The 20609-nt window shown below is 48.1% G+C and overlaps 1 protein-coding gene across 5 annotated transcripts in view; it reads left to right on the top strand.

Moving 5' to 3' along the window:
• The window catches only part of CELF2 (CUGBP Elav-like family member 2), a 635027-nt gene that overhangs the window by 529928 nt on the left and 84490 nt on the right, over positions 1-20609 (top strand). For all 5 annotated transcript variants that reach the window (XM_075552397.1, XM_075552393.1, XM_075552394.1 and 2 more), the window contains one exon: positions 9901-9949. In XM_075552397.1, the coding sequence (XP_075408512.1) occupies positions 9901-9949 (49 nt within the window). The remainder of the gene's footprint in view (positions 1-9900; positions 9950-20609) is intronic.

Genomic DNA, 20609 nt, shown 5'->3' with positions numbered 1-20609 from the left:
AAAACACAAGTAATAATAATACCTTATAATGAAAAATGAAATAAAATAGGCACCACATGTGCTAGAGAATTACAAAACATCCTGGATTTTACCTTGATAAGGAACGGACTTGAACACTTCCCAGAGAAGTGGAGGCAGGATCAGCATGGTCCTTGGGTAGCAGTCCTTTTACAAGCCTTGTGCTCTCCTCCTTTGGTTCATGGCCATCCTTTTCCATTCATGACCCACGGCTATTTTAAACCTCTCTTCTTTTCTAATATTGTGGATAAATAAAGCAGAATGTAAGCTTCTGTTTGTGCTTAGTATGGAAACACAGAGCCTAATCATGGCTAATGAGCATAATAAATGCTAGACTGTGCTGCTGTTTGTTTGGTGTGTGTTTTATATACAGAAGGTAACATAGGAGGCATAACTAGGATGCCAAGTTACAGATGGGGTTGAATGTTATTTGACAGCCGATTAGAGTAATCTGTCAGAAATGATGACTTAATCACCAGAACAGACTCCAAATTCCCTCTTAGAATTCCACCCTGAGTAATCTAATTTTCCTGCAATGTTTGAGGTTTCTTTGTTGGTCGTGTGTGTGTGTGTGTGTGTGTGTGTGTGTGTGTGTGTTGGCCTAGACTAAATGGTTACATTGCTTGTTCCCCCCCCTTCTAGTATACCACATGATTTTGAATCCTTATTACAATTTTAAAAAGCAGTTATGGAGTCTGATAAGTTATATACTCTTCTGTGTCATTGGGTTGTTTTGAAAGCCGCCCTGTCAACTCCAATTCACAGTGACTGTGGTTTGTTTCAAAATAAGCCAAGCTATATGTGTTCTACTTCCTGCTTTGGTGAGGTGTGACTGGGGCCTTAAAAGCTAGTGGTGGGTGGGGCTCTAAGGTACAGTATTTGGTCTCTCCCTCTCTAGAGGGAAGAGAAGTGATAAATCAAAGACAAGGGGAAAGAATTATTCCAGTGAATTAGTGGGCCATGGGAATATCAATCTTCTTGGTCCTGAGACCAGAAGACCTAGATGGTGCCCAGCTACCACTGCTAACTGCTCAGCAAGGGATCACATCAGAAGGCGCTGGATAGAGAGGGGGGAAACTGTGGAAGGGGATGTAAAATGATAAGAAAAGGCAGGGTTACTGGCAGGTTAGAAGAGAGAGACTGGTGGAACTCCTGAGACTACGGTCCTTAGTCACCCATCATCAAATCTAGAAATCAAACCAGCGGTTTCATTTTAGGCAGACAACAAACAGTTCCACAAGGGGCGCAGAAACACTGGCGAGGTATGCACACCTCAGAAGGGGTATGAAAGAAGGGGAAGGGAAACAGGAAACAGAGCAAGGAAGTGAGCTGAGTGATATTGCATTGTGGGGATCGCAATCTAGGCAATCGATGAGATGATGCAAAATATATAAAACTGACTGGATGGCAAAGTGATCTGCCCTGTAACCCTTCACCCGATTCACCATAAAAAAGGCTCTAAAACGATGATTTTGTTGGTGCAGTTGGTTGTTGTGGAGTTGATTTTCTTCGGCGCACCCACCTTTCCGTTCTGTCGCGTGGGGTCACTCTGGGACAGAATTGACAGCACCTAAAACCGTCACCCACCATCTCAGAGGGTAGTGAGAATTAAAGAAACTACACCACCACGTGGCATCGGAAAATTGAGGACAAAGAGACTTCTTCACATGCCGTGTGCTTAGCAGAAATATCTATGAACTCCACATTTGGTTTTATCCCAGTGAGAAAAATTAGTTTGGACTGATGTGTCAAATCACGTTTGTTGCCTATGTTTTTGTAGAGGTGTAGATGTGTCACTCCTTTGATGCTATCTGAGCAAGTTTATCATACAATCACCAAAGGCACACACACGTGCTAACACACACGCACACACACAGAGCAAATCCAAAGCTTTGTATTCAATGCTAAGTCAATATTCCTAACGCTACCTTTGATACCTCCTGGCCCCCTCTGGAGAGCCAAGCCTGGTGGGATGGTGATTGGAATGAGGAATTTAGAGCCCCGCGAAGGGGTGCCATGAGAACACCCCAGACTTTTATTTGAGGCGATAGCATACGGCTAGTTGTTGGCAACTCTTTTGAGATAGACTTTGCACTTTTTAGAACAAATACAGGTATGTTCGGTGTTGTGTGGTTTATGATACAAACAAGGTCCAGACTGACCCATGTGAATCCTGCTTACGTGGTAGTGGAGTGGAAGAAACATGCCATTGTGTCTGTACTGGCTGGAAGCCTTTCATTTTCTTACTGGGTGCATAACCATTTTGTAAATTCTCTCCTTTCCCTCCCCTCTTTCCCGCCTTTCAATATTTTATGGGCTGTACACCTATAATATGTGTCTCCACGACTGCGCTCTCCAGGGGTCAGAAGAGGTTTAATAATGAGATGCATAACAGTGATTCTGTAAAACCCACTTCAGGTTAAAGACGGCATGTTTTATTGAATCTTGAGCTAAAGGTGGCTGCCTCATCAATCGGTCATGGCTGGGGTTAAACAAGTGTCAACATGAGTTCTCCGATGTCGGAGAAACCACGGGGTCACCACGCCCGTAACCCATTTCCTTCCCCCAGGTCCTCTGTCGCTGTGAACAACGGCTTCCTGAGAGCAGAATCATCCTTCCATCCACTGCAGGACCCGGGCAGAGAGGGGTGGAGAGATCAGCCTGGACTCGTTACGTAATGGGTCCTGTGGAGCATGCAGGGAGCCAGTGCTGGTGTCCTCTGACCCGGCAGCATCTTCTGTCACTGTGACATGAACAGGACTTGCAACCTAGGTGGTGGCCGCTGTTGCCAGCGCTGTGCACCATGCTGTCCACAAATTACCCCCCTGGGCTCTGCATACTGGCCTTGCTCCAGAGCTGTCCCCTCATTGTCATGCTCATGAGCTGCAGCTGGGCTCTTCTGTGACACATCGCAGGTCAGCACACTCAGCACACTCAGTCCTCAGTACTCTGTGTCCTGTCATGGCAGACAACCATCCTGAAGACAGTGGGTGGGAAACTCAGTTCTGAGAGGTGTCTGGGGGGCACGGCAAGGGGACTGGGCAAATGATAGTCACTAATGAGGTAGTAAGGAGCCTTGTTGACCCATCAATTTCAAGTATTTGACTGATAATGGAAAGATTGGTGCTTCGAACCCACTGGCTGCTGTGCATGGGGAGAAAGTTTGCTTTCATAAAGATTTACAGCCTCGGAAATCCGCAGGAGCGGTTCTTCTGTGTCCAGTAGGGTCACTATGAGCCAGAACTGCCACCAGGGCAGTCAGTTGGGGTGCATTAGGGGGTACATAAAGTCGCAACTACTGCCTGTGTCAGAGAGAAACAGCCCCTATGGCAATGGTTCTCCACCTGTGGGTCGCGACCCCTTTGGGGGGGTGGGGCTGGTTGAATGATCCTTTCACAGGAGTTGCCCGATTCATAACAGGAGCAAACTGACAGTGATGAAGTAGCAGTGAAAATAATTTTATGGTTGGGGCGTCAGCACCACAGGAGGAACGGTATGAAAGGTGGCGGCATTCGGAAGGTGGAGAACCACTGCTGTAAAATGTCCTTGTCGCTGGTATGTGTGTGTTTTGTTGGGGGGGGGGGGGCGCAGAACATAAGATGTGGTCCTTATCTCCAGAAGCCCCAACTCACAGGAAGCAGAACCTGCCGAGGTGGTACCTCCAGCCTTCTGCCTCTGACTTCGCTAGATGGCTGATCCCAATCATTAATGCACAAATGTCATCGGCACTAGACAACTCACTCCTAAGGAACATGATTACTTTCAACCTTTCCCCAGGCCCTCCCCGCCCCATAAAGGAAGAAAGAGATGCAGATCTTACAATGTCCTCTATTCTAAGTAATGCTTCCTTTTTTTGTTTTTTAATTCCAAATGGCAGGGCTAACCAGAGAAGTTAACCAGCATCAGCCGTGTTAAATGGGACATTTTCCTTAAAGTAACTTTAAGCAAAATGTTATACTGCAGTGAAAGAAAGAACATTCGTTTGCTCTCAAAGGAATCTTCCAAGAGGAGTTAGTAACCTTCCTTCAGAGAAATGTAAACTTGATGAGCTAAATTAAGTTAGACATACTTCTGTAGACTAGGGTCTTTTTCCAAAACCACCCCCAAATCCTGCTCTGGGACAAGCAGTCTGCAGATAAACTGCTGGGCTAAGGCAACCATCCGCCTCCTGCGGTCTTTTACACTGACTGCATCTGCCACTGCTTGGAATACAAGTCCTGGATTCAGTACTTCAATTTCAGCATGGCTCAGGAAAACGGCTTTGTGAGTGTCTGAGGCTGGTGTTTACAAAACCTTTATACTCTCCAAATAGTGCAGGCGGAGCATGGAAACACCGAGGACTGAATACTTTCTCTCAATAGCAATAACATTTGTCTCTAAGGGGGCTCCTTGGAGAACCCATTGCAAGGTCATGGCCTCCGTCGCCATAGACAGAAGAAGGAGCCATCTCCTGGCAGACAGCCCCTGCTCTGCGTCTGAGTTTCTTCTGCAGCTGAAGAGGCACTGGGCAGATTGGAATAAAGACCGAGCTCTCTGGGCAGATTGGAATAAAGACCAGCCTGCTGGCTGCTGGCTGCTCCAGGGGCAGCAGGATTAAGTCCTGATCCCATTAGTTCTTGACAAAGGTGGTGAAGGTTGGCCTCTGGCTGCCAATCCTGGCCAATCCTAAAACAACGTGAATTTAACTTTAATTTGGGATTGAAAGGACTTCCCCATTTCCTTCTAACGTGAGAGTCTCCATTACTCACTCTTCAGCCTCTGTGCCTTCAGACAATTTGCACGCTTAACCTGCTCACATGTAAAAGATCGGACTCAAGACCACACTCTTCATTAATCGTCCCTATTTAACATGCAAAGAAAACCCAGTGCTAAATGGGAATAAAACCAAAGCCTAGACATTAGCATTGATAACACACATTGGCGGGGAGGGGACACAATTCAATCCATAACATCTCACCATTGGGCCCCTCAAAATTCATGTACTTGACACATGAAAAACTCACATCATCCCGGAAGTCTCAACTCCAAGTCCTAAGCCTCAGCTTCCGAATTACTTAAACCATATAAGGGATTGGCTCAAAGCACACTCTCCTAGTCCTGCCCTGCTCTCATAGCAAAGACAACCCATTTCTAAAGGGATTATAACCATTTATTGACTTGCAGGTTAAGATTCTCAACATGTATTTGGGAAAAGGGTGTGAACGATTTAATCTATAACAAATATGGCTTATTTTCTCTTATTCTCTGCCTGTGGAGACACTGTTCCTTTCCCAGGAATGCCCCTTACCCAATTCCTGGTTCAAATTGGGATATCTTCCAGGCTAAACTCAAACGTGCCTTCCACTGAGATAGCTTCAGCTTGCACTTCCTTCAACTGTGCTGAGGCCCTTCTGCTGAGCATCCGCGCTCCTGGTGGAAACCCTGCACATCTCATACTGTAGGAAATGTCTCATGTGTTTGTTCGCCTCTCCCACTACATGACAGACTCCAACACATTTGTTTGTTTTTGTTTTTTAAATCATTTTATTGGGGGCTGTTACAGCTTTTATCACAATCCATACATACATCCATTGTGTCAAGCACATTTGTTCATATGTTGCCACCATCATTTTCAAAACATTTTCTTTCTACTTGAGCCCTTGGTATCAGCTCATTTCTGCCCTCTCCCCCACCCTCCCTCATGAACCATTGATAATTTATTTTTAAAAAATTTTCATGTCTTACACCACGGCCACTGTCTCCCTTCACCTACTTTTCTGTTGTCCGTCCCCCTGGGAGGGGGTTATATGTCGATCATTGTGATCGGTTGACTCCAACACTTTTTGTTCCCATATAGTCTCAGCATCTAACACGGTTTATTGTTCAGTGCCAGTGAGTCGGTCTAACTCGTAGTGACCCTACCCACAAGAGACAAAACGCTGTCCAGCCTGTGCCATCTTCTCACTAATCCTATACTTGAGCCTGTTGCTGCACCCCTTGTGTCAATTCATCTTGTCTTTCTCAGCTCCACTACTTCACCAAGCATGGTGTCCTTCTCCAGGGACTGGTCTCTCCTGACTACATATCCAAAGCATGTCAGACGAAGGCGTGTCATCCCTGTTTCTAAGGAGCATTCTGGCAAAACTCCTTCCAAGACAGAGTTGCTTGTGCTTTCGGCACTGCTTGGTACTTTCCATATTCATCCCCAGCACCATAATTCAAACGCATCAATTCTTTGGTCTTCCTTACTCGATTTCCACCTTTCACACACATGTGAGACAATGGAAAATACCTTGGCTGGTGTCAGGTGCTCCTTAGACCTCAAAGTCACCTCCCTGCTTTCCAACAGTCCAAAGAGGTCTTACGCAGCAGATCTACCCCGCTCGGTGCAGCATTGAACTTAGTGCCTGGCAAGGGCATAAACGAGAGACGAGACTGAGTAGGCATACCTGAGAGGCACACTGGGTCAAATCACGGGGACCATTTCCTGCTCCAGGATAAGGAATTCCTTTATTATAATTTGAAACTTTAAACTAGAATCCTCCTTTGCAATAGTGTCCCTACTCCACTGAACCCATCTCCAAAACATCTTGGAAACATCAGGTGTTGAGGGGGTGAACCCCGTTTATGGGAGTGACTTCTCCAAACCACTTTTCTCTGGTTTTCCTTGACATTGACATCCTGCGTGGGAATCACAGATGCATCACGCCAACGAACAGTTCATGATAATGAGCCGTTCCAAATACAGTCCTGATGGAAGACCTGCCTTCAAGGTCATCGTGTTGCACAGACGTTTTCTAAATTGCCTTTAGAGCACACCTGAACTTGAAGGTGTCTACCCACTCAGATCCCTGGAGTAGTTGGCGTCCCCCCTCCCATGGCTAAGACGAGAACAGAACATACCCCCTTATCCTTCTGACCATCGAGTCTAAGTAAGAATTCATTCTCTCACAGCTCCAAGAGACAGGCCTAGTGCAATACGAATGACAACGGTGTGGGGCTAGAGTGTTATGGAAGTTTAGAGATGAGAAAAATTTCTATGACCTCAGGGGACATTTTAGACACTTTCAAGCTAGTGGTCTCCTGGCTCTACCAGTGACGAAAGCCTATTGGTTTGCATCGCAGGCTCTTAGTCCAAATTCCACTGAGCATGTTGTGGAACCGCAGTGTGGTGTGGTGTGTGGGACCAGCGCTGGATTGAGGGTAGGAAGATTGGACTTTGAATCCCAACTCTAACGGAGCAGCTGGGTGTTCTTGGTGGAGTTACTTATCCCCCCTTTGACCTGGCCTCGATCTGGAGTTTGAGACCCACGTTTCTCACTTCTCGCCACATGCCACGACCGCGCGCAGTTCAGCTTGTCCAGATTCAAACTCCTCGTCTGCCCTGCCCTCTTCTCCCCTGTCTCCCCTATTTGAGCGATTGTCCCACAATAGAAACCGTTCTCCAGGCACTTCTCCCAAAGCTCCCGCGCCCCCTCGTCCTCACAACCAGCCGCTTCCCGCGGCCGTGTAGACCCTCCTCCGTGTCATCTGCACTGTTGTTTGAAGTAGCTCCGCAGCTCTGCCTGCCTCCTAAACCTCCTTCCATAACCCATCCTCCACACGGTTGGCAAAAATCACTCTCTGGAATAAAAAATTAATTCCTTCGTGGCCTTTGTTACGAGGTTCCTTAAGGCCCGTGACTTGATTCATAGGTAAAATGCCAGTCCCTGAGCGCACAAGGTCTTCTGAGTCTGGGATACTGACCTATGCAGCCCCCATGTGCGCCTTACCCTGGCGAGCCTTGTGTGCTCTTCCTGGGGACAGCTGCGCCCTTTCTCACCATGCTATCTGCACCTGGGGTAGTCTGTTTGTTTCTAATGCACACCCACCCCTCCTCTGCTGCCAAGTCCAGCTTGGCCATGAGCACACAAAGCAGTGATCACCTGGTGAAAGAGTTTTTACTTCTTCATTAGGCAGAGTTAAGTCCCTGTGCCCCTTGGTGCCCGTGGCACTTTCTTCCTATCTCTGCACAGCACAAGTCACGTACCCAGTCTCACCCACCACCCAGTGAGTACCTAAGGGGTAATGAGCTGTCTTCAATTGGCCTTGGTGCCCCACTTCTTAGCTTACACCATGGCACACAGTAGGTGCTTCGTAAACATTTGCTAGATGCGTAGATAGGTGCGTGCAAGAAGGAGAGTTTGCACCAAGACCCATTCCATCTCCCTCGTGCTCGTGTGTGTGGTGTGGGGTGGGTGCTATCGGTGAGCCATTGCAATACGCTAGAGGCCCCCTCTCTTCAGCCAAGATGAGGAGTGTCCATCCTTCTGCCTGCGTTTTAGGCACAAGTTCTATTTCTTTTCTGAGAAGACTGAACTACATAATGACTTGTAAACACTCCGTTCTCATTTTAATCTCTCCTCTACAAATTGAATGTTTTAACAAATAAAATGGAAATACTAGTAGACTCCGTGATCTCAAGGCCTGTGTTCTATGCATAGGAGCAGCTTGCCTTTTAGAATAAATTATGTAGCCCTGAATTATTTAGCACCTTATCCCAACTCACTACTCCCCTCTTCCCTCTTCCTTTTGTGTTTTGGAGACCCTGGCAGGCATTAGGTACCCCTGGCTTGACTGCCCGATAATACTTTCCCATCATTTAAGGGCCCCAGCCAAGGCCCATTATTCCCTTTTCATTTAAATTAGATAAAACCCAGAGCTGTGGCTTGCAAGTGATGGAAGTCCACTGGGGAAATTTAAGGTTCAGAGTGAACAGGACCCATTACAATAAAAGCATTTGCACAGCCAGTGATTTCCAGCCACGCTGTGGCTTCCGTGTTCCTTGGGGTATGCTAAGATATGAAGCAAGAGGGCCTTGGGAAGTAGGTTGAGGGATTTATTTTCATTGGGAATGGTGGCAGCATTCCGTGCTTGGAGTAAACTCCATGGATCATGCGCAGTGGTGTGGCCAGTGTTGGCTAAGCAACCATGGGGGACTGAGTTCTGCATTGATTGAGGTTGTGGGCACCGCTGTGTCTCAGGATAGGACACGTAGTGGCACAGAGGTGGCCCAGCTTGGCTGCTAACCAAAAGGTCAGCTGCTCAAATCCATGGCAGCATGGGAGAGAGATGTGGAATTCTGCTTCCCTAAAGACTTTCAGCACTGCCCGCTTCCATTCTGTACTCTAGCAGTGCGTTGGGTCAGAATGGACGCGACCACAGAGGGATCGGTGTGGGTTTGTGTTTCGGGTTCTTTAGACACTGTCTGCATACCGGTGTAAGCCTTCCAAGGTAAGGTCTGCACCTGCCTGCCTGCCTCCCTTCGTTCTTGCAGTGGCTCTGACAACTGAGTCAGTCAGTCAACTGCTAAAGCTTCACACTGCCCAGCACATCACTTTGCATCCTAAGGGAATCCCACATCACAGACCTGGAAACAGCCAGAGGAGACACAAGACTAAGCTGTGCTTAAATGTATCATATTCTAATGAGGTAAGCATTGCTAGCTCTTTTTACCTAGCACAGACCATGGACTTTACCGCCTTGTATCGTGACCCCCAGCCCAGAGAAATCACGACACCTGCCCTGGGCCATGCCACTCCACATCAGGGCAGACCCGGGCTTAACAAACCAGCAGAGAGTGGCAGAAAGGCACTGCGTGGCGAAACCAGGTTCTGAACTCAAGTCTGGATCGAAAGCCCAAACTTTTGAACACAGCGTGACCATGCCTTAAAACTTACAGGGCTTTTGTGACTGTAAGACCCACGCTATATTTTAAGTGAGCCCATTGTTCATTTTAACTGTGAGAAGCAGAGGTCTTGCTGTGATTCACATCCACCATGTTCCCATTTCTAGCATGATTTCCAGAGACTTGTTTGTCCAGTTGTTCAATCTGCCTTTACTTTCTCACTTTTGTGTTTTCAGATGCATCATCCCATTCAGATGAAACCTGCCGACAGCGAAAAGTCGAACGGTAGGTGATGGCCAAGTGGCTCATTAGTAATGTCTGTTTCTTTCCAGGGAAAAGGTCGCATGGAGGGGTGGGGATGGGGAATGAAGGGGGAGCTCTCTCCAGGGGCTTTTTCTGTCTGGAAGCTTCCACTGCATTTGGCAGGTGTGGAGAAGTGGAAACTGGCGCTCCAGCCTCCTTTCTCTCTCGTGCGGAGATCTGCGAAGCCCTCTTCTTGGGGCTCGCTCTGCACAGTGACCCCGTGGCATTTGCCTCTCAGGGATCTCCTCCCCCAGAGCGACATGGGCACCCCTCATGGGGAGGAATGACCTCGCATCGTGCAGAGACGGTAGCGGGAAGAAATGCCCTGTGAAGAACTAGCCTGTACATCCACATTGGCCCAAAGACTGACTGCAGACCCTCTTCTCAAAAAAAAAAAAAAATTGTGTAAATGACCCTCTTCTCTCAATGGTGCCAGTGCATTTGCATGAGAATGCACCCAGAATGCTGTCTGCTGATTAAATAAACATGCCCACAGTTCAGACACTGCGCATCTGAGGACGCCTGAGAAATCATTGGGATTTGCTCCTCAGAGACACACGAGAGGGTTGGTAGCCACCTTGCTCACTCGCTGGTGTTGGCTTCCATTTATGTAATCCCTACTGTCCGGTTGTGTCCTTTTTTTTTCCTGAGATGTTTGTTAAAGGACTCCTTTACCTTCCTAGACCACAGAGCTCTCCGTCCCGCAAGACTGGCATAATCAGTACTGTGCCCTTCCAGCGGGCAGCTGGGCCCCTCATTCATTAGTAATCAGGGCAGAAGCCATGCTCTCCGAGAGCTGCATAGCTGCACATATAAATTATGATTGGGTTCTGAATCTCACCACAAGCTTGTGGTTCTTTCTTGCCTTTTTTTTTTCTTTCCCTAATTGTGGTGCATCCTATTTTCTGGATTTTCCACAACCTAGTAAGGGTGGAAGAAAACTGCAAGACCCGGTCAGGTTTGGTTAGTAATGGACCTGACAGAGCTGAGAGCTATAGGAGAGGAGACTTTGGGTTTCACCACCCACCTTCTCACGGGCCCCGGGCCTTACAGTGAGTTAGTTAAGTTCCCCTGCTCCTGCACTGCTGTGCACATGAGCCTAGAAGTTCACATTATCTCTGCAATCCTGCTCCCACTGCTTTGTCATCGAGCCACCGTCCTGTCACGGCCTCCCTTTGCTGAGCCGCTATGCGCTGGTGACTTTGTGCTGGAGCCTTGTCAGGGGCTGGGGCCGCACAGGGGGGTTCCAGAGGAAGAAACAGAAAAAGGCTATGGAAGACGCTGCCCTCTGCCCTCATCACACTTAGCATCTAGCCTCCTGTTTCTGCGTCTAGTGGTTTTCAGTGTCTACTGTTCACTTTGACCTTCTAGCTCATGACATGGGAATGACCGTACCTGCCTTACACAGGTTGGCTGTGGGGCTGTGATTGTTTCTGTTTTCCACCGAGTCCGATGTTCATGAACGTGCTTTGTAACAGGCGGGCCACACACCTACAGTATGCGGGTTCTTGTTAGCACCCAGATGACTTCATGGTTTCCTAGGTTCTATGCCAAACATGTCTACTTACCCCAAAGACATGACACCCATTTGAATTTCTTGAGCCCTTTTGCTCTAGCCGTGTACATTTGGGGTCTGCCCCATTCCTCAGGGGAGAGAGGGTAAGTGGATTTTGTATTTGTGAGATGGCTTGCGCCGTGTAGGCCATCCAGAAGCTGTGGTCACCCAGAGAGATTCCCCCTCTTTTGGCCCCACTGTGTTGAGACAAGGGCTGTGGACTGAAAGCCCGTGGGAAAGGGTCTACAGACTTCTGAACTTTAGGGTACAATTCTGGAAAATGAGAGAAATTAGAGAACGAAGTTGACAACACTTGACCTGGGAGATCCACGTAGTTGGATGGTGGAGGGTTCTTCTCTGGCTTGTTCTCCTGCGTAGCATCCATCCTGGCTGAGGGGAAATGGGTTTCCACAGGCTTTGAGCCCTGCCATCTCAGAGGGGTTTGTTGCCCTTGTGGTCCCGAATCCATTCGACACCGAGAGTAGTGTTTAGATATACAACTCCCATAGGGGCTCCTGATCTTGCCTGCTTGCAAATCCGAGCAGAATTGGATATTGTAATTGCTAGGATACGAAAAAAAAAATTTTTTAATACCAGATTAAAGGAGGCAACAACAAGATAGCCATTAAACCCTCTCTTGAGAAGTCTGGCTTTGGTTTGTGCCATCCCTGGGCAAGTTGCTTCTGCTGATAAGCGTCGGGGTCTTCACTGTAAAATGGGTCCACAGTAGTCCACAATCTTAACTGCTTTTGTAGTGCCCACTTTACACGAAGATTACATTCGAGGATTACATATGCTAGTGCCTGTGAAGAGCTTAGCATACCAGCTCGCACCTGACAGGTATTCAATTTGTGTTGTCATTAGATAACGGGATGATTGGGGCCAACTGAGGCAGCCTCATTCGAGGATAACTGTCTGGCAGAGCCTGGTCTTGTCACACCAGCCCAGAAGTCTGCACGTGTGGATGCAAGCTTCCAACCTAGTCAGGCCGGCTCTCGCTTTGCCTGGTAGATTACAAACGTCATAAACATCCTCAGGTTTCCAGTATGAAAAGTCCAACCGTACAATTGGGCTGAAAGTGGCCTTTGCAGGGCTCTTAAGGTCCTCGCCGTGCATAGACATGAGCAGGTTTCCAGGCTTGCTATGGGCCTGATGGAGGAATCCGGAGAGATGTGTCATCTTCCAGAGCAAGTGCTCAAAGCCGTGAGCACTTTCTGATTGCTCACAAGGCGTTTGTGACAGGTAAGCTTAGTTTCAAAAGTTCGAAGAGCACCAAGATTTCTCTGGTTCAGATGCTCCCTAAATAGCTCCTGCCATTATGAAAGAAGGGTGGCGAGCTCTAATTGTACTTTTATTGGGTTTGCTGACATTTATGGATAGCACAAAGGGCTCGTCACAGTGAGACAGCCACTGTCGCTGTATTATCAGCATGCTCAGATTTCTCAAACCCTCTATCTGCTGAGCAAGAAAGAGCTGCTAATCACAGATTAATTAGCGATGGACAAATGGATTCCGAAAGCAACCGCCTTTTAAGCCTTTGTCCACCCAGAGATTCCGATAAGGTGAACGTGGTGGTGCGCCCAGACATGTTAGCTTATGCTTCTATTAGCCCCACGCTGGCTTACCAGGATGCATCCTTCAACATTCTCGATTCATGCCGTGAAATAGGACTTTATGCGCTTTGGAAGTTGTGTGGACACCACATTAAAACCTGGCGGGGGCCTGCTTCCATTTGTCCTTGTCACCACGGCTGGAATTGCTTGTGGAGGCTGGAGGTGGCTGAGGGGGTGGGCCTGCAGGGGAGCCTGAGGAAGTGAGGAAAAGAGCAGGAAGGTGGGGGGAAGCTGAGCAGCTGAGCAACAAGAGCAGACTGGGATCCTTTGTGCCTGCCACCTGCCTGCTTGATGAAGCTGGAGAACCGCACCCAGAACCGTGTCCCGCGCCTCCCGCACCCGTGTCTTACCTCGGTCTGTATTGGTGGTTTTTACAACCAATTTGCCGGTAATAATATACACAAACTGACTCTTAAAACAACAGCAAACTCTATGGGACCATGAGGCATTCAGTCAGACAGTTCCCAAATGTACAGTCGTATTTTATAGGAAGGGCTTCCTAAATCTCCATGACTTCCCATCGCCTGCCCTTTCAATCGGCTCTGATGTAAGCAGCAGGCTCCACACAATTTATGCAAACTCACAGCATTTTATTTCCCACCCACCTGCTTGTATCCTGCCAGGTGTCAAAAAAGGAAAGGGAAAAAAAACCAAAATCTTCCTCTGGATAAGCAGTAAAATACCGGGACCTTGAGGGACGCACTGAATAAACGCCCAATTGGGGTGGGTTTCTTTCCATAGAATACACTTTCTTGATGAGTTTTCCATCCCTGGATTTCGAGTTGTTGGTAAAGGAAGGGCAGTGGAGGCTGTGGGGAGTTAGAGTACCAGAATAAGCCAGCACATCTCTCTTTCGTTCCATGCACCACCTGAGGACCTGCTTTCCCAATCCGAGTGTGTTCAAGCTATGCGGTGCCAGCTATGCAGAATGGAACGTTGCATGCAGTTGCGGGTCTGAAGTTTGTCTAGCTCTGAGTGAAAGCAATAGCTTCAAGGTGGCTTCTGGTGTCTGTGCTGCAGGTCTGTCGGGGATGGAGTTGTGTCCCCTAACTGTGTTTGTGTCAACTTGGCAGGGCCGTGGTTCTCATCGGCAGTTACGCAATGATGTGATTCGACAGTTATGTAAGGGGAGTGGGGTGGGTGGTAATCGTCATTTCAAAAAGTCAGATCGTCACCGACTTGGTTCAGGACGGCGGAGATGGCGCTGATGAGTTCCTAGTAGATGGGGTCAGAGTCACTGCCCAGAGCTGAGCGGGCAGGACCGCCATGCCCAAGGCACGCAGGAAAGGAGCTTGCAGTCCTGGGGCCAAGAGAGTGAGGCTGTCTTTCAGATAGACTAGGAGACTGGGCCACGGAAAACCAAGAAAGCAGAGTTGCCATCGCAGTGAGCATGGAAGGCAGAGCTGACCACCAAGGTTAAGGGATCTTTGCCCCGTGTTCAGAAAACATGGTCAGCACCCAGAGTCTGAAGGACAGGGTCACTGTTGAGATGGTATCAGAGAACAGAGGTTTATGTAAAAGCCCTGAGACTCCATCGAAATCATTCTCTGGAGGATTTTTAGTTCATTTGGTTTGTCTTTTAACTTGCTTAGAACCGCTAGCCCTTTGCTCCTCCAGTTTCTCCATTTGTAACCGGATGTGCATCTCGCGCCTGATCCATCATTGTACGTTGAAAGCAGATAACTTTTATTCCACATCGCCCGGCGAAGAGGAATTTTGTCCCAGGTTACAATTTGCCCTAGTCGATGTTAAGACTTTGGGAATGATATGATAGGGTGAAAGTATTCTGCATGTAGCAAGGGCAGAGATTTTTGCAGGAACTGAAGTTTAGAATGCTATGAATTAAACTGTATCCCTCCCCCCCCCCTCAAAAAATGTATCAACTTGGCTGCGCAACAGTGATCCTCATTGGCAATTATGTAACATCACCATGATGTGCCCTGATATAATCAGCCAATCAGTTGTGAGGGGCTGGGAATGCTCAGATGTAGAGGTGGATCTGCCCTCTAAAGCCTTTATTTTACAAGGCAGAAAAGAGGAGAGTGAGCTGAGAGAGGGGGACCACAGTTTCACCAGGGTTCCTGTGCTGAGACCCAGAAGGAAACTCCGTGGCAGGACAGATGGAGATCTGCACGGGACGCGAAGCGCCCACAGATGCTGAAAGACAAGTACCTTCCCCCAGAGCCGTCAGAGAGAGAAAACCTTCCCTGGGAGCGGGCGCTCTGCATGTAGACTTCCAGTCTAGTCTCCTGCACTGTGAGAGAATGAACTTCTGTGTCTTCAGGCTGTCCACTTGTGGTATTTCTGTAGCAGCTGCACTAGATAACTCCGATCATAACTTAGGGAGGGCAGCCAGCCCTCACTGTGATGGCACGCTCCTTGTCAAGAGAAAGATTGGTTTTCACTCTGAAGCCAGAGCGCAAATCCATCCGGCGTTAACCTCCAACCCCACAACTTGCCGGAGGTCCTGAACGCCGAGAATCCAGGAACATCATTTAAGCAACACTGTCTCTCTTCTCAAGCCGCCGAAGCCTCCCGTGCCCACGTGTCAAGTCTGGAGCTAGCAGGACGCGAGATAACTAAATACTGCCGCGTGAGGGCGGAGACTTGCAAAACCTCCATTAAAAATAGGAATCACAAGGTGCTTCCACCCAGTCACTTTCTGATTTACTGGAAGATGAAGAAATAATTTTGAAATTCAAAGTGGAGAGACTCACAGATTCGAAGGCAGTAATTAAATGCCATATGTTAGCACCAACACTTTGAAAAGTTGTTAATTAATTCAGGCAGCCCCGAATCCAGGTGTGACTTTGACAGATTGTACACCAGGGTGTTCGCACAGACTTACAATTAGGGATTTTTTAAAATGAAGTTCCTAGTCCCCTAACTTTAAAAAAGTCACCCCTTAGACTAGAAGCATTAACTCTGACTTGTGAGTGTCCTGGGGGGAGAGGTTGACCCAGTCATGAATATGAGACACCTTGCAGGCTGGTGGCGGCGGTGACAGCACTTTGGGTTTGAAAGTGTTTTCCCCGTATCCATTGGTAATACTGGAGGAAAGTAGCTACTTTTACTTATTGGGGAGGGACCTTCTCCTGTCATTTATTTTTAATTTTTAAATTCCCCTAAGCATCAAGCAAGCACCTTTGGAGTCCTGGTGTTCTGGTGGGTGTCAAGTTAGCTTGCTAAAGGTCCATTTGACTGCATGAGCCACTCCAGGAGAGAGGGAGAGAGCAAGAAGACTCCCTTCTCTCATACAGATTGACAGCCTCGGAAACCAACGAGGCAATTCTCCTCAGCCCTACAGCCTCCCTGCGAGTGGGAATGGGCTGGAAGGCTCTTATGGGTTGGGCTTGTTGGGTAAACACCTCATAGAACATGTTGAACCTAATATATTTATTCAACCAGTTGGTGAATTTTTTTAAAATTATACTTTAAAATTTTAAATCTTCAGAGAACATCACCAACAAACTTTATCCAAAATTAATTTTAAAATAATAGAGTTAATGTAAGCTAATGGGAACAAGGTTTATTTAAAATATCTCCAAAGCTAGTAGGTCTCCTGGGAATGGGAATCTCAGGAAAGAATGTGATGGATCAATGTGCCCTGGGAATCAGGAAAGCTCAAAGGGCAAGTAGAGGTGGATAAGTTTACTCGCCCTCATTTCCCCCCATGACACCAAACAAGGCTCTGCTAGTCAAGCTCTGGAGCGGCTTTGACAAAAGATGACAAATGTCCAGCACCCCTTACCCAGGATCATGCACAGATCACACACACACACACACACACACACACACACGGTGCTACACACACGGTGCTATGGCTTGAGCATTGGACTGCGAACTACATGGTCAGCAGTTCAAACCCACCAGCTGTTCCTCAGGGAAAAGATGAGGCATTCTGCTCCTGTTCAGATTCATAGCCTGAGAAACCTAATACGGAGTCACTGTGAGTCAGAATGACCCCCTGATGGCAGTGGGGTGGGGTAAGGGAGCCTTAATGCCATGCAAGGTATGTTGGAGGATGACCTGTTTCGAATGCACTTCCCCGGGAGCCGCGACTCGCTCTGCTCCGTATGCATTGTGTCTGTTCCCATTCGTTCCTTAGCCCGGACTTGTTTTGGGAAAAAAAAAAAAAGGTGAGGGTCACCGTGACACTCCCTGGATGACTTAGGAAGTTAAGTTTCCATTTCCTGAATATGCATGGAAAGGAGGGGGTGGGGTGGAGGTTCACTGACAGGGAAGCAGCATGTATAATTTACTATAACAATTTATTATAATAACATCACCTTGAAGCTTCAAATCTACAAATTGTTTTTCTTTTTAATCAGTTTATCGGTGGCTCTTACAGCTCTTGTAGACTTCTATATGTCAATTGTATCGATCATATTTGTACATGTGGTGCCATCATCATTCTATAAACATTTACTTTCTATTTGAGCCCATGGTATCAGCTCCTCTTTTTTCCCCCTCCCTCCTCCGACTCCCACCCTCACGACCTGAAAATTATTTTTGTTAAGTGCCACAATTAGGTGTACCAGTGAGGCCAAAGATCAACTGGGAATTTATCAATTGCTTCTGTTTAACAGAACTAGGGCCAGATCCCTCAGGATGTGATTGGAATGAAGAGTTTGTTTTTTTCACTCATAAAGATATTAATCAGAGCTTTCCTGGGTTGGGATCCTGGCGAAGAGGAGGAGGGAGGGTGAGGCTTCATCCTGGGAGTTGTCCTCCTTCTCTTTGTCCCCTGTGAGTCTGTCCTGTCCTCTCCATTCAAGGGAATGTCACATCTTCGAAGCACTTGGCCTGGATCCTCAGTGTGAAGGCATTCAGGTGTCACAAAGAGCCCAAAGCGGCCTCATTTTAGAGAGCACAAGGATTCCCATCACAAAGGAGGCTCCTTGTTCTGGTCTTTCTAAAGCTTGGCTAATTGTTGCACCAGCCCTGACCTCAACAAGTCCACAGTGGGTGGGTGGTGGGCCACCTGTTATGAAAGGAGCAAACAGCACTAGAATAGTTTTCATCAAAGTAGAAAACGTCCTCCCCAGAATCAGAGCCCACAGTGCCCTTGACCCACATCCACGTTCAACAAGTTTCAACAGATGCAGTGATCTTCAGCCTTCTCTTAATTTCCTTGTGTCCAGAGCCCCTTCTCTGCACACATTCTACTCAGTCTGTGCCCCTCCATCTGGCCCCACGACAGGCCTTACTCGTGGCTTAGCCCTTCCCTGGTGGGTACGTTGTTTTCCTATCTCTCTACCAACCTAGGCATGACCCTACCTGGGCTCCTTAAATCCCAACGTGAATTCCACATCTTCCATCCAGCTGTCCTCAAACACTTTGGTCAATCATTCATGCTTTACAAGCATTGGGGGCTCGTGGCTTCCCCCTGGGTGCCTGGAATCCCCAGTGTCTCAGAGCTTTCACTAATGTGGAGGGAAAGGGCTGTACAAAAGGGAGCCCGAGCATCACTTCCCAGCATCCTCCAGGGCTCCTCAGTCAGCTAAGGCATGCAGGGGGCTTCTGCTGGTGCACTGCCTCATCTACTTTGCACAGGAGAAAGAGCAAAAAGGAAAAGGGACAATGAACCGAATCCAGGCCTTCATCTTACGGCCTCAGAGTGAGGCCCAAAGGCTGTCTCCAAGGTCCCGGATCAAATGAATGGCACAGCTAGGACTAGACCGTGCCCTCTTCAAGCCTCACCTGACACCTTGGAGCCCAGAGAAAACAGTGAAGTGTACAGAGCACGGCGCTGGATGTAGGATGCGCAGGAGTTGTGGCCACATCCGAGCAAAGACAAGTCCCGCCTTTGCCTGCCTCCAGGGTCTGAAGACTCTTCCTTCCGGTCTGGGACTCAATGACAAGGAATACAGCACTGTGTCATGTCCGTCCTTCGGACCTGCAGCATCCAGAATCTCTCACTGCCGTCAATGTGATTCCAACGCATAGAACTCTACAAGACAGTGGAGACCTGCCTCTGTGGGTGCCTGAGAGTAGAAAGCCTCCTGTTTCTCTCAAGGAACCCTCGCTGGTTTTGAACAGCTGACCTTGATGTTAGCAGCACAATGAGTAACCCACTACACCACCTGGGCTCCATCCTCCAGTCTAGTCACCAGTCGTCGCGGTTGACCATCTAAACGACGGGCGGCTGCATCACGCAAGCAGCTCAGTGCTGCACTGCTAGCCACAAGCCTGGGGTTCCCAACCCACCCAGGAGATGAGCCTGGCCGTCACCTTCCAAGAAGTTAGCACCAGAAAAGCCAACAGAGCAGCCCTACCCTTCGCACATGAATGAGGTCACCCCCGGAATCGGAATCACCTCAACAGCAAACGGCACATTTTAAATTCAAATTAACAAATTCACATTACAAGTTCAGTTCCTCAGGTGGCACTAGCCACAGTTCAAGGTCTCAGTAGGCCCCATGTCCAGTAGCTACCAGATTGGCCAGCACAAACATGGAACTTGGGCTACATCACAGATCCTATCACACAGCACGGCTTCCAACAGGCCCCCTGGTATTGTTTAACTGCTTCCTAAAGAGATCTCCTAAACCCAGCTTCGGTAGGGCACAAACTTCATATTTTAACTTGAGTCTCCCCAGGATCACCTGGCCCTAGTAAGTCCAGACTAAATTCTTGTTGGTTAAATGAAAGTGAGACAGGTACTGTCCAGCGGATGACAAGGAGAAATAGATTTAAAATCCATCAGAACACCAATTACAAGCCTTTGAAATAGATAGAAAACAAAGGTTCCTACGTAAGTGACCGATGGCGGCTGAAGCCTTGTCTTTGTGGTGCCGGGGCCACCAGTTACCTCCGGTTTCATTCTTCCATCTGAAGAAATGGGAAGACACAGTGGGAAGTCAGCAGGGCACCTCCCCCCTTGGTCTTTTTCCTTTCTCCTAACAAAAATTCCTCCTCCCTGGCCTGAAACCAGCCTGCAGCCTAGGCTGGGAAGTCGCGTACAGGCCCGGGAAGCATTCTCTTGTCCCCTCGCATTGGCCTGTCACGGCCAGGCCAGTTCACACCTCAAATCCACTGGGCTCCATCAAGAAGTCCAGCTCCAAGGGATGAAGAAAGGATTGTTCCCTCCTTGGCCATTGTCGACGTTCGGGGCTCCATTCTGAGCGTGATGCTTACCTTCCCCATTCTTGGGCCTGCAGTTGGCTTCTTCTTTCCTCCTACTACACAGAGCCGCATGGGTGAGGCCTGCTTAGCGCTGGGTCGCTAATCCTAGCCCTATAATGCCTGAATTTTTAATTTCAGGGAAAAATTTTTTTGTTTTCTTTAGTTTCATAGTTGTCATATATATATTAATATATACTTTTTAATTAAATCTTGTGAAAACGTTGCACTCGGCGTTATTGGGCTAGGAAGGGAGGTAATTTACCAAGTCTCTAGAACACCAAGACTCTCTCTGAGTCTCTTTTGCCGTCTAGCGCGCCGCGGGGCTGCAGGAAGTGAAAGCAATGTT

This window comes from Tenrec ecaudatus, chromosome 6, assembly GCF_050624435.1.
Source record: "Tenrec ecaudatus isolate mTenEca1 chromosome 6, mTenEca1.hap1, whole genome shotgun sequence".
Lineage (NCBI taxonomy): Eukaryota > Metazoa > Chordata > Mammalia > Afrosoricida > Tenrecidae > Tenrec > Tenrec ecaudatus.
The sequence above is the reverse complement of the archived record's forward strand: the minus strand, read 5'-3'. Positions and strand labels throughout refer to the sequence as shown.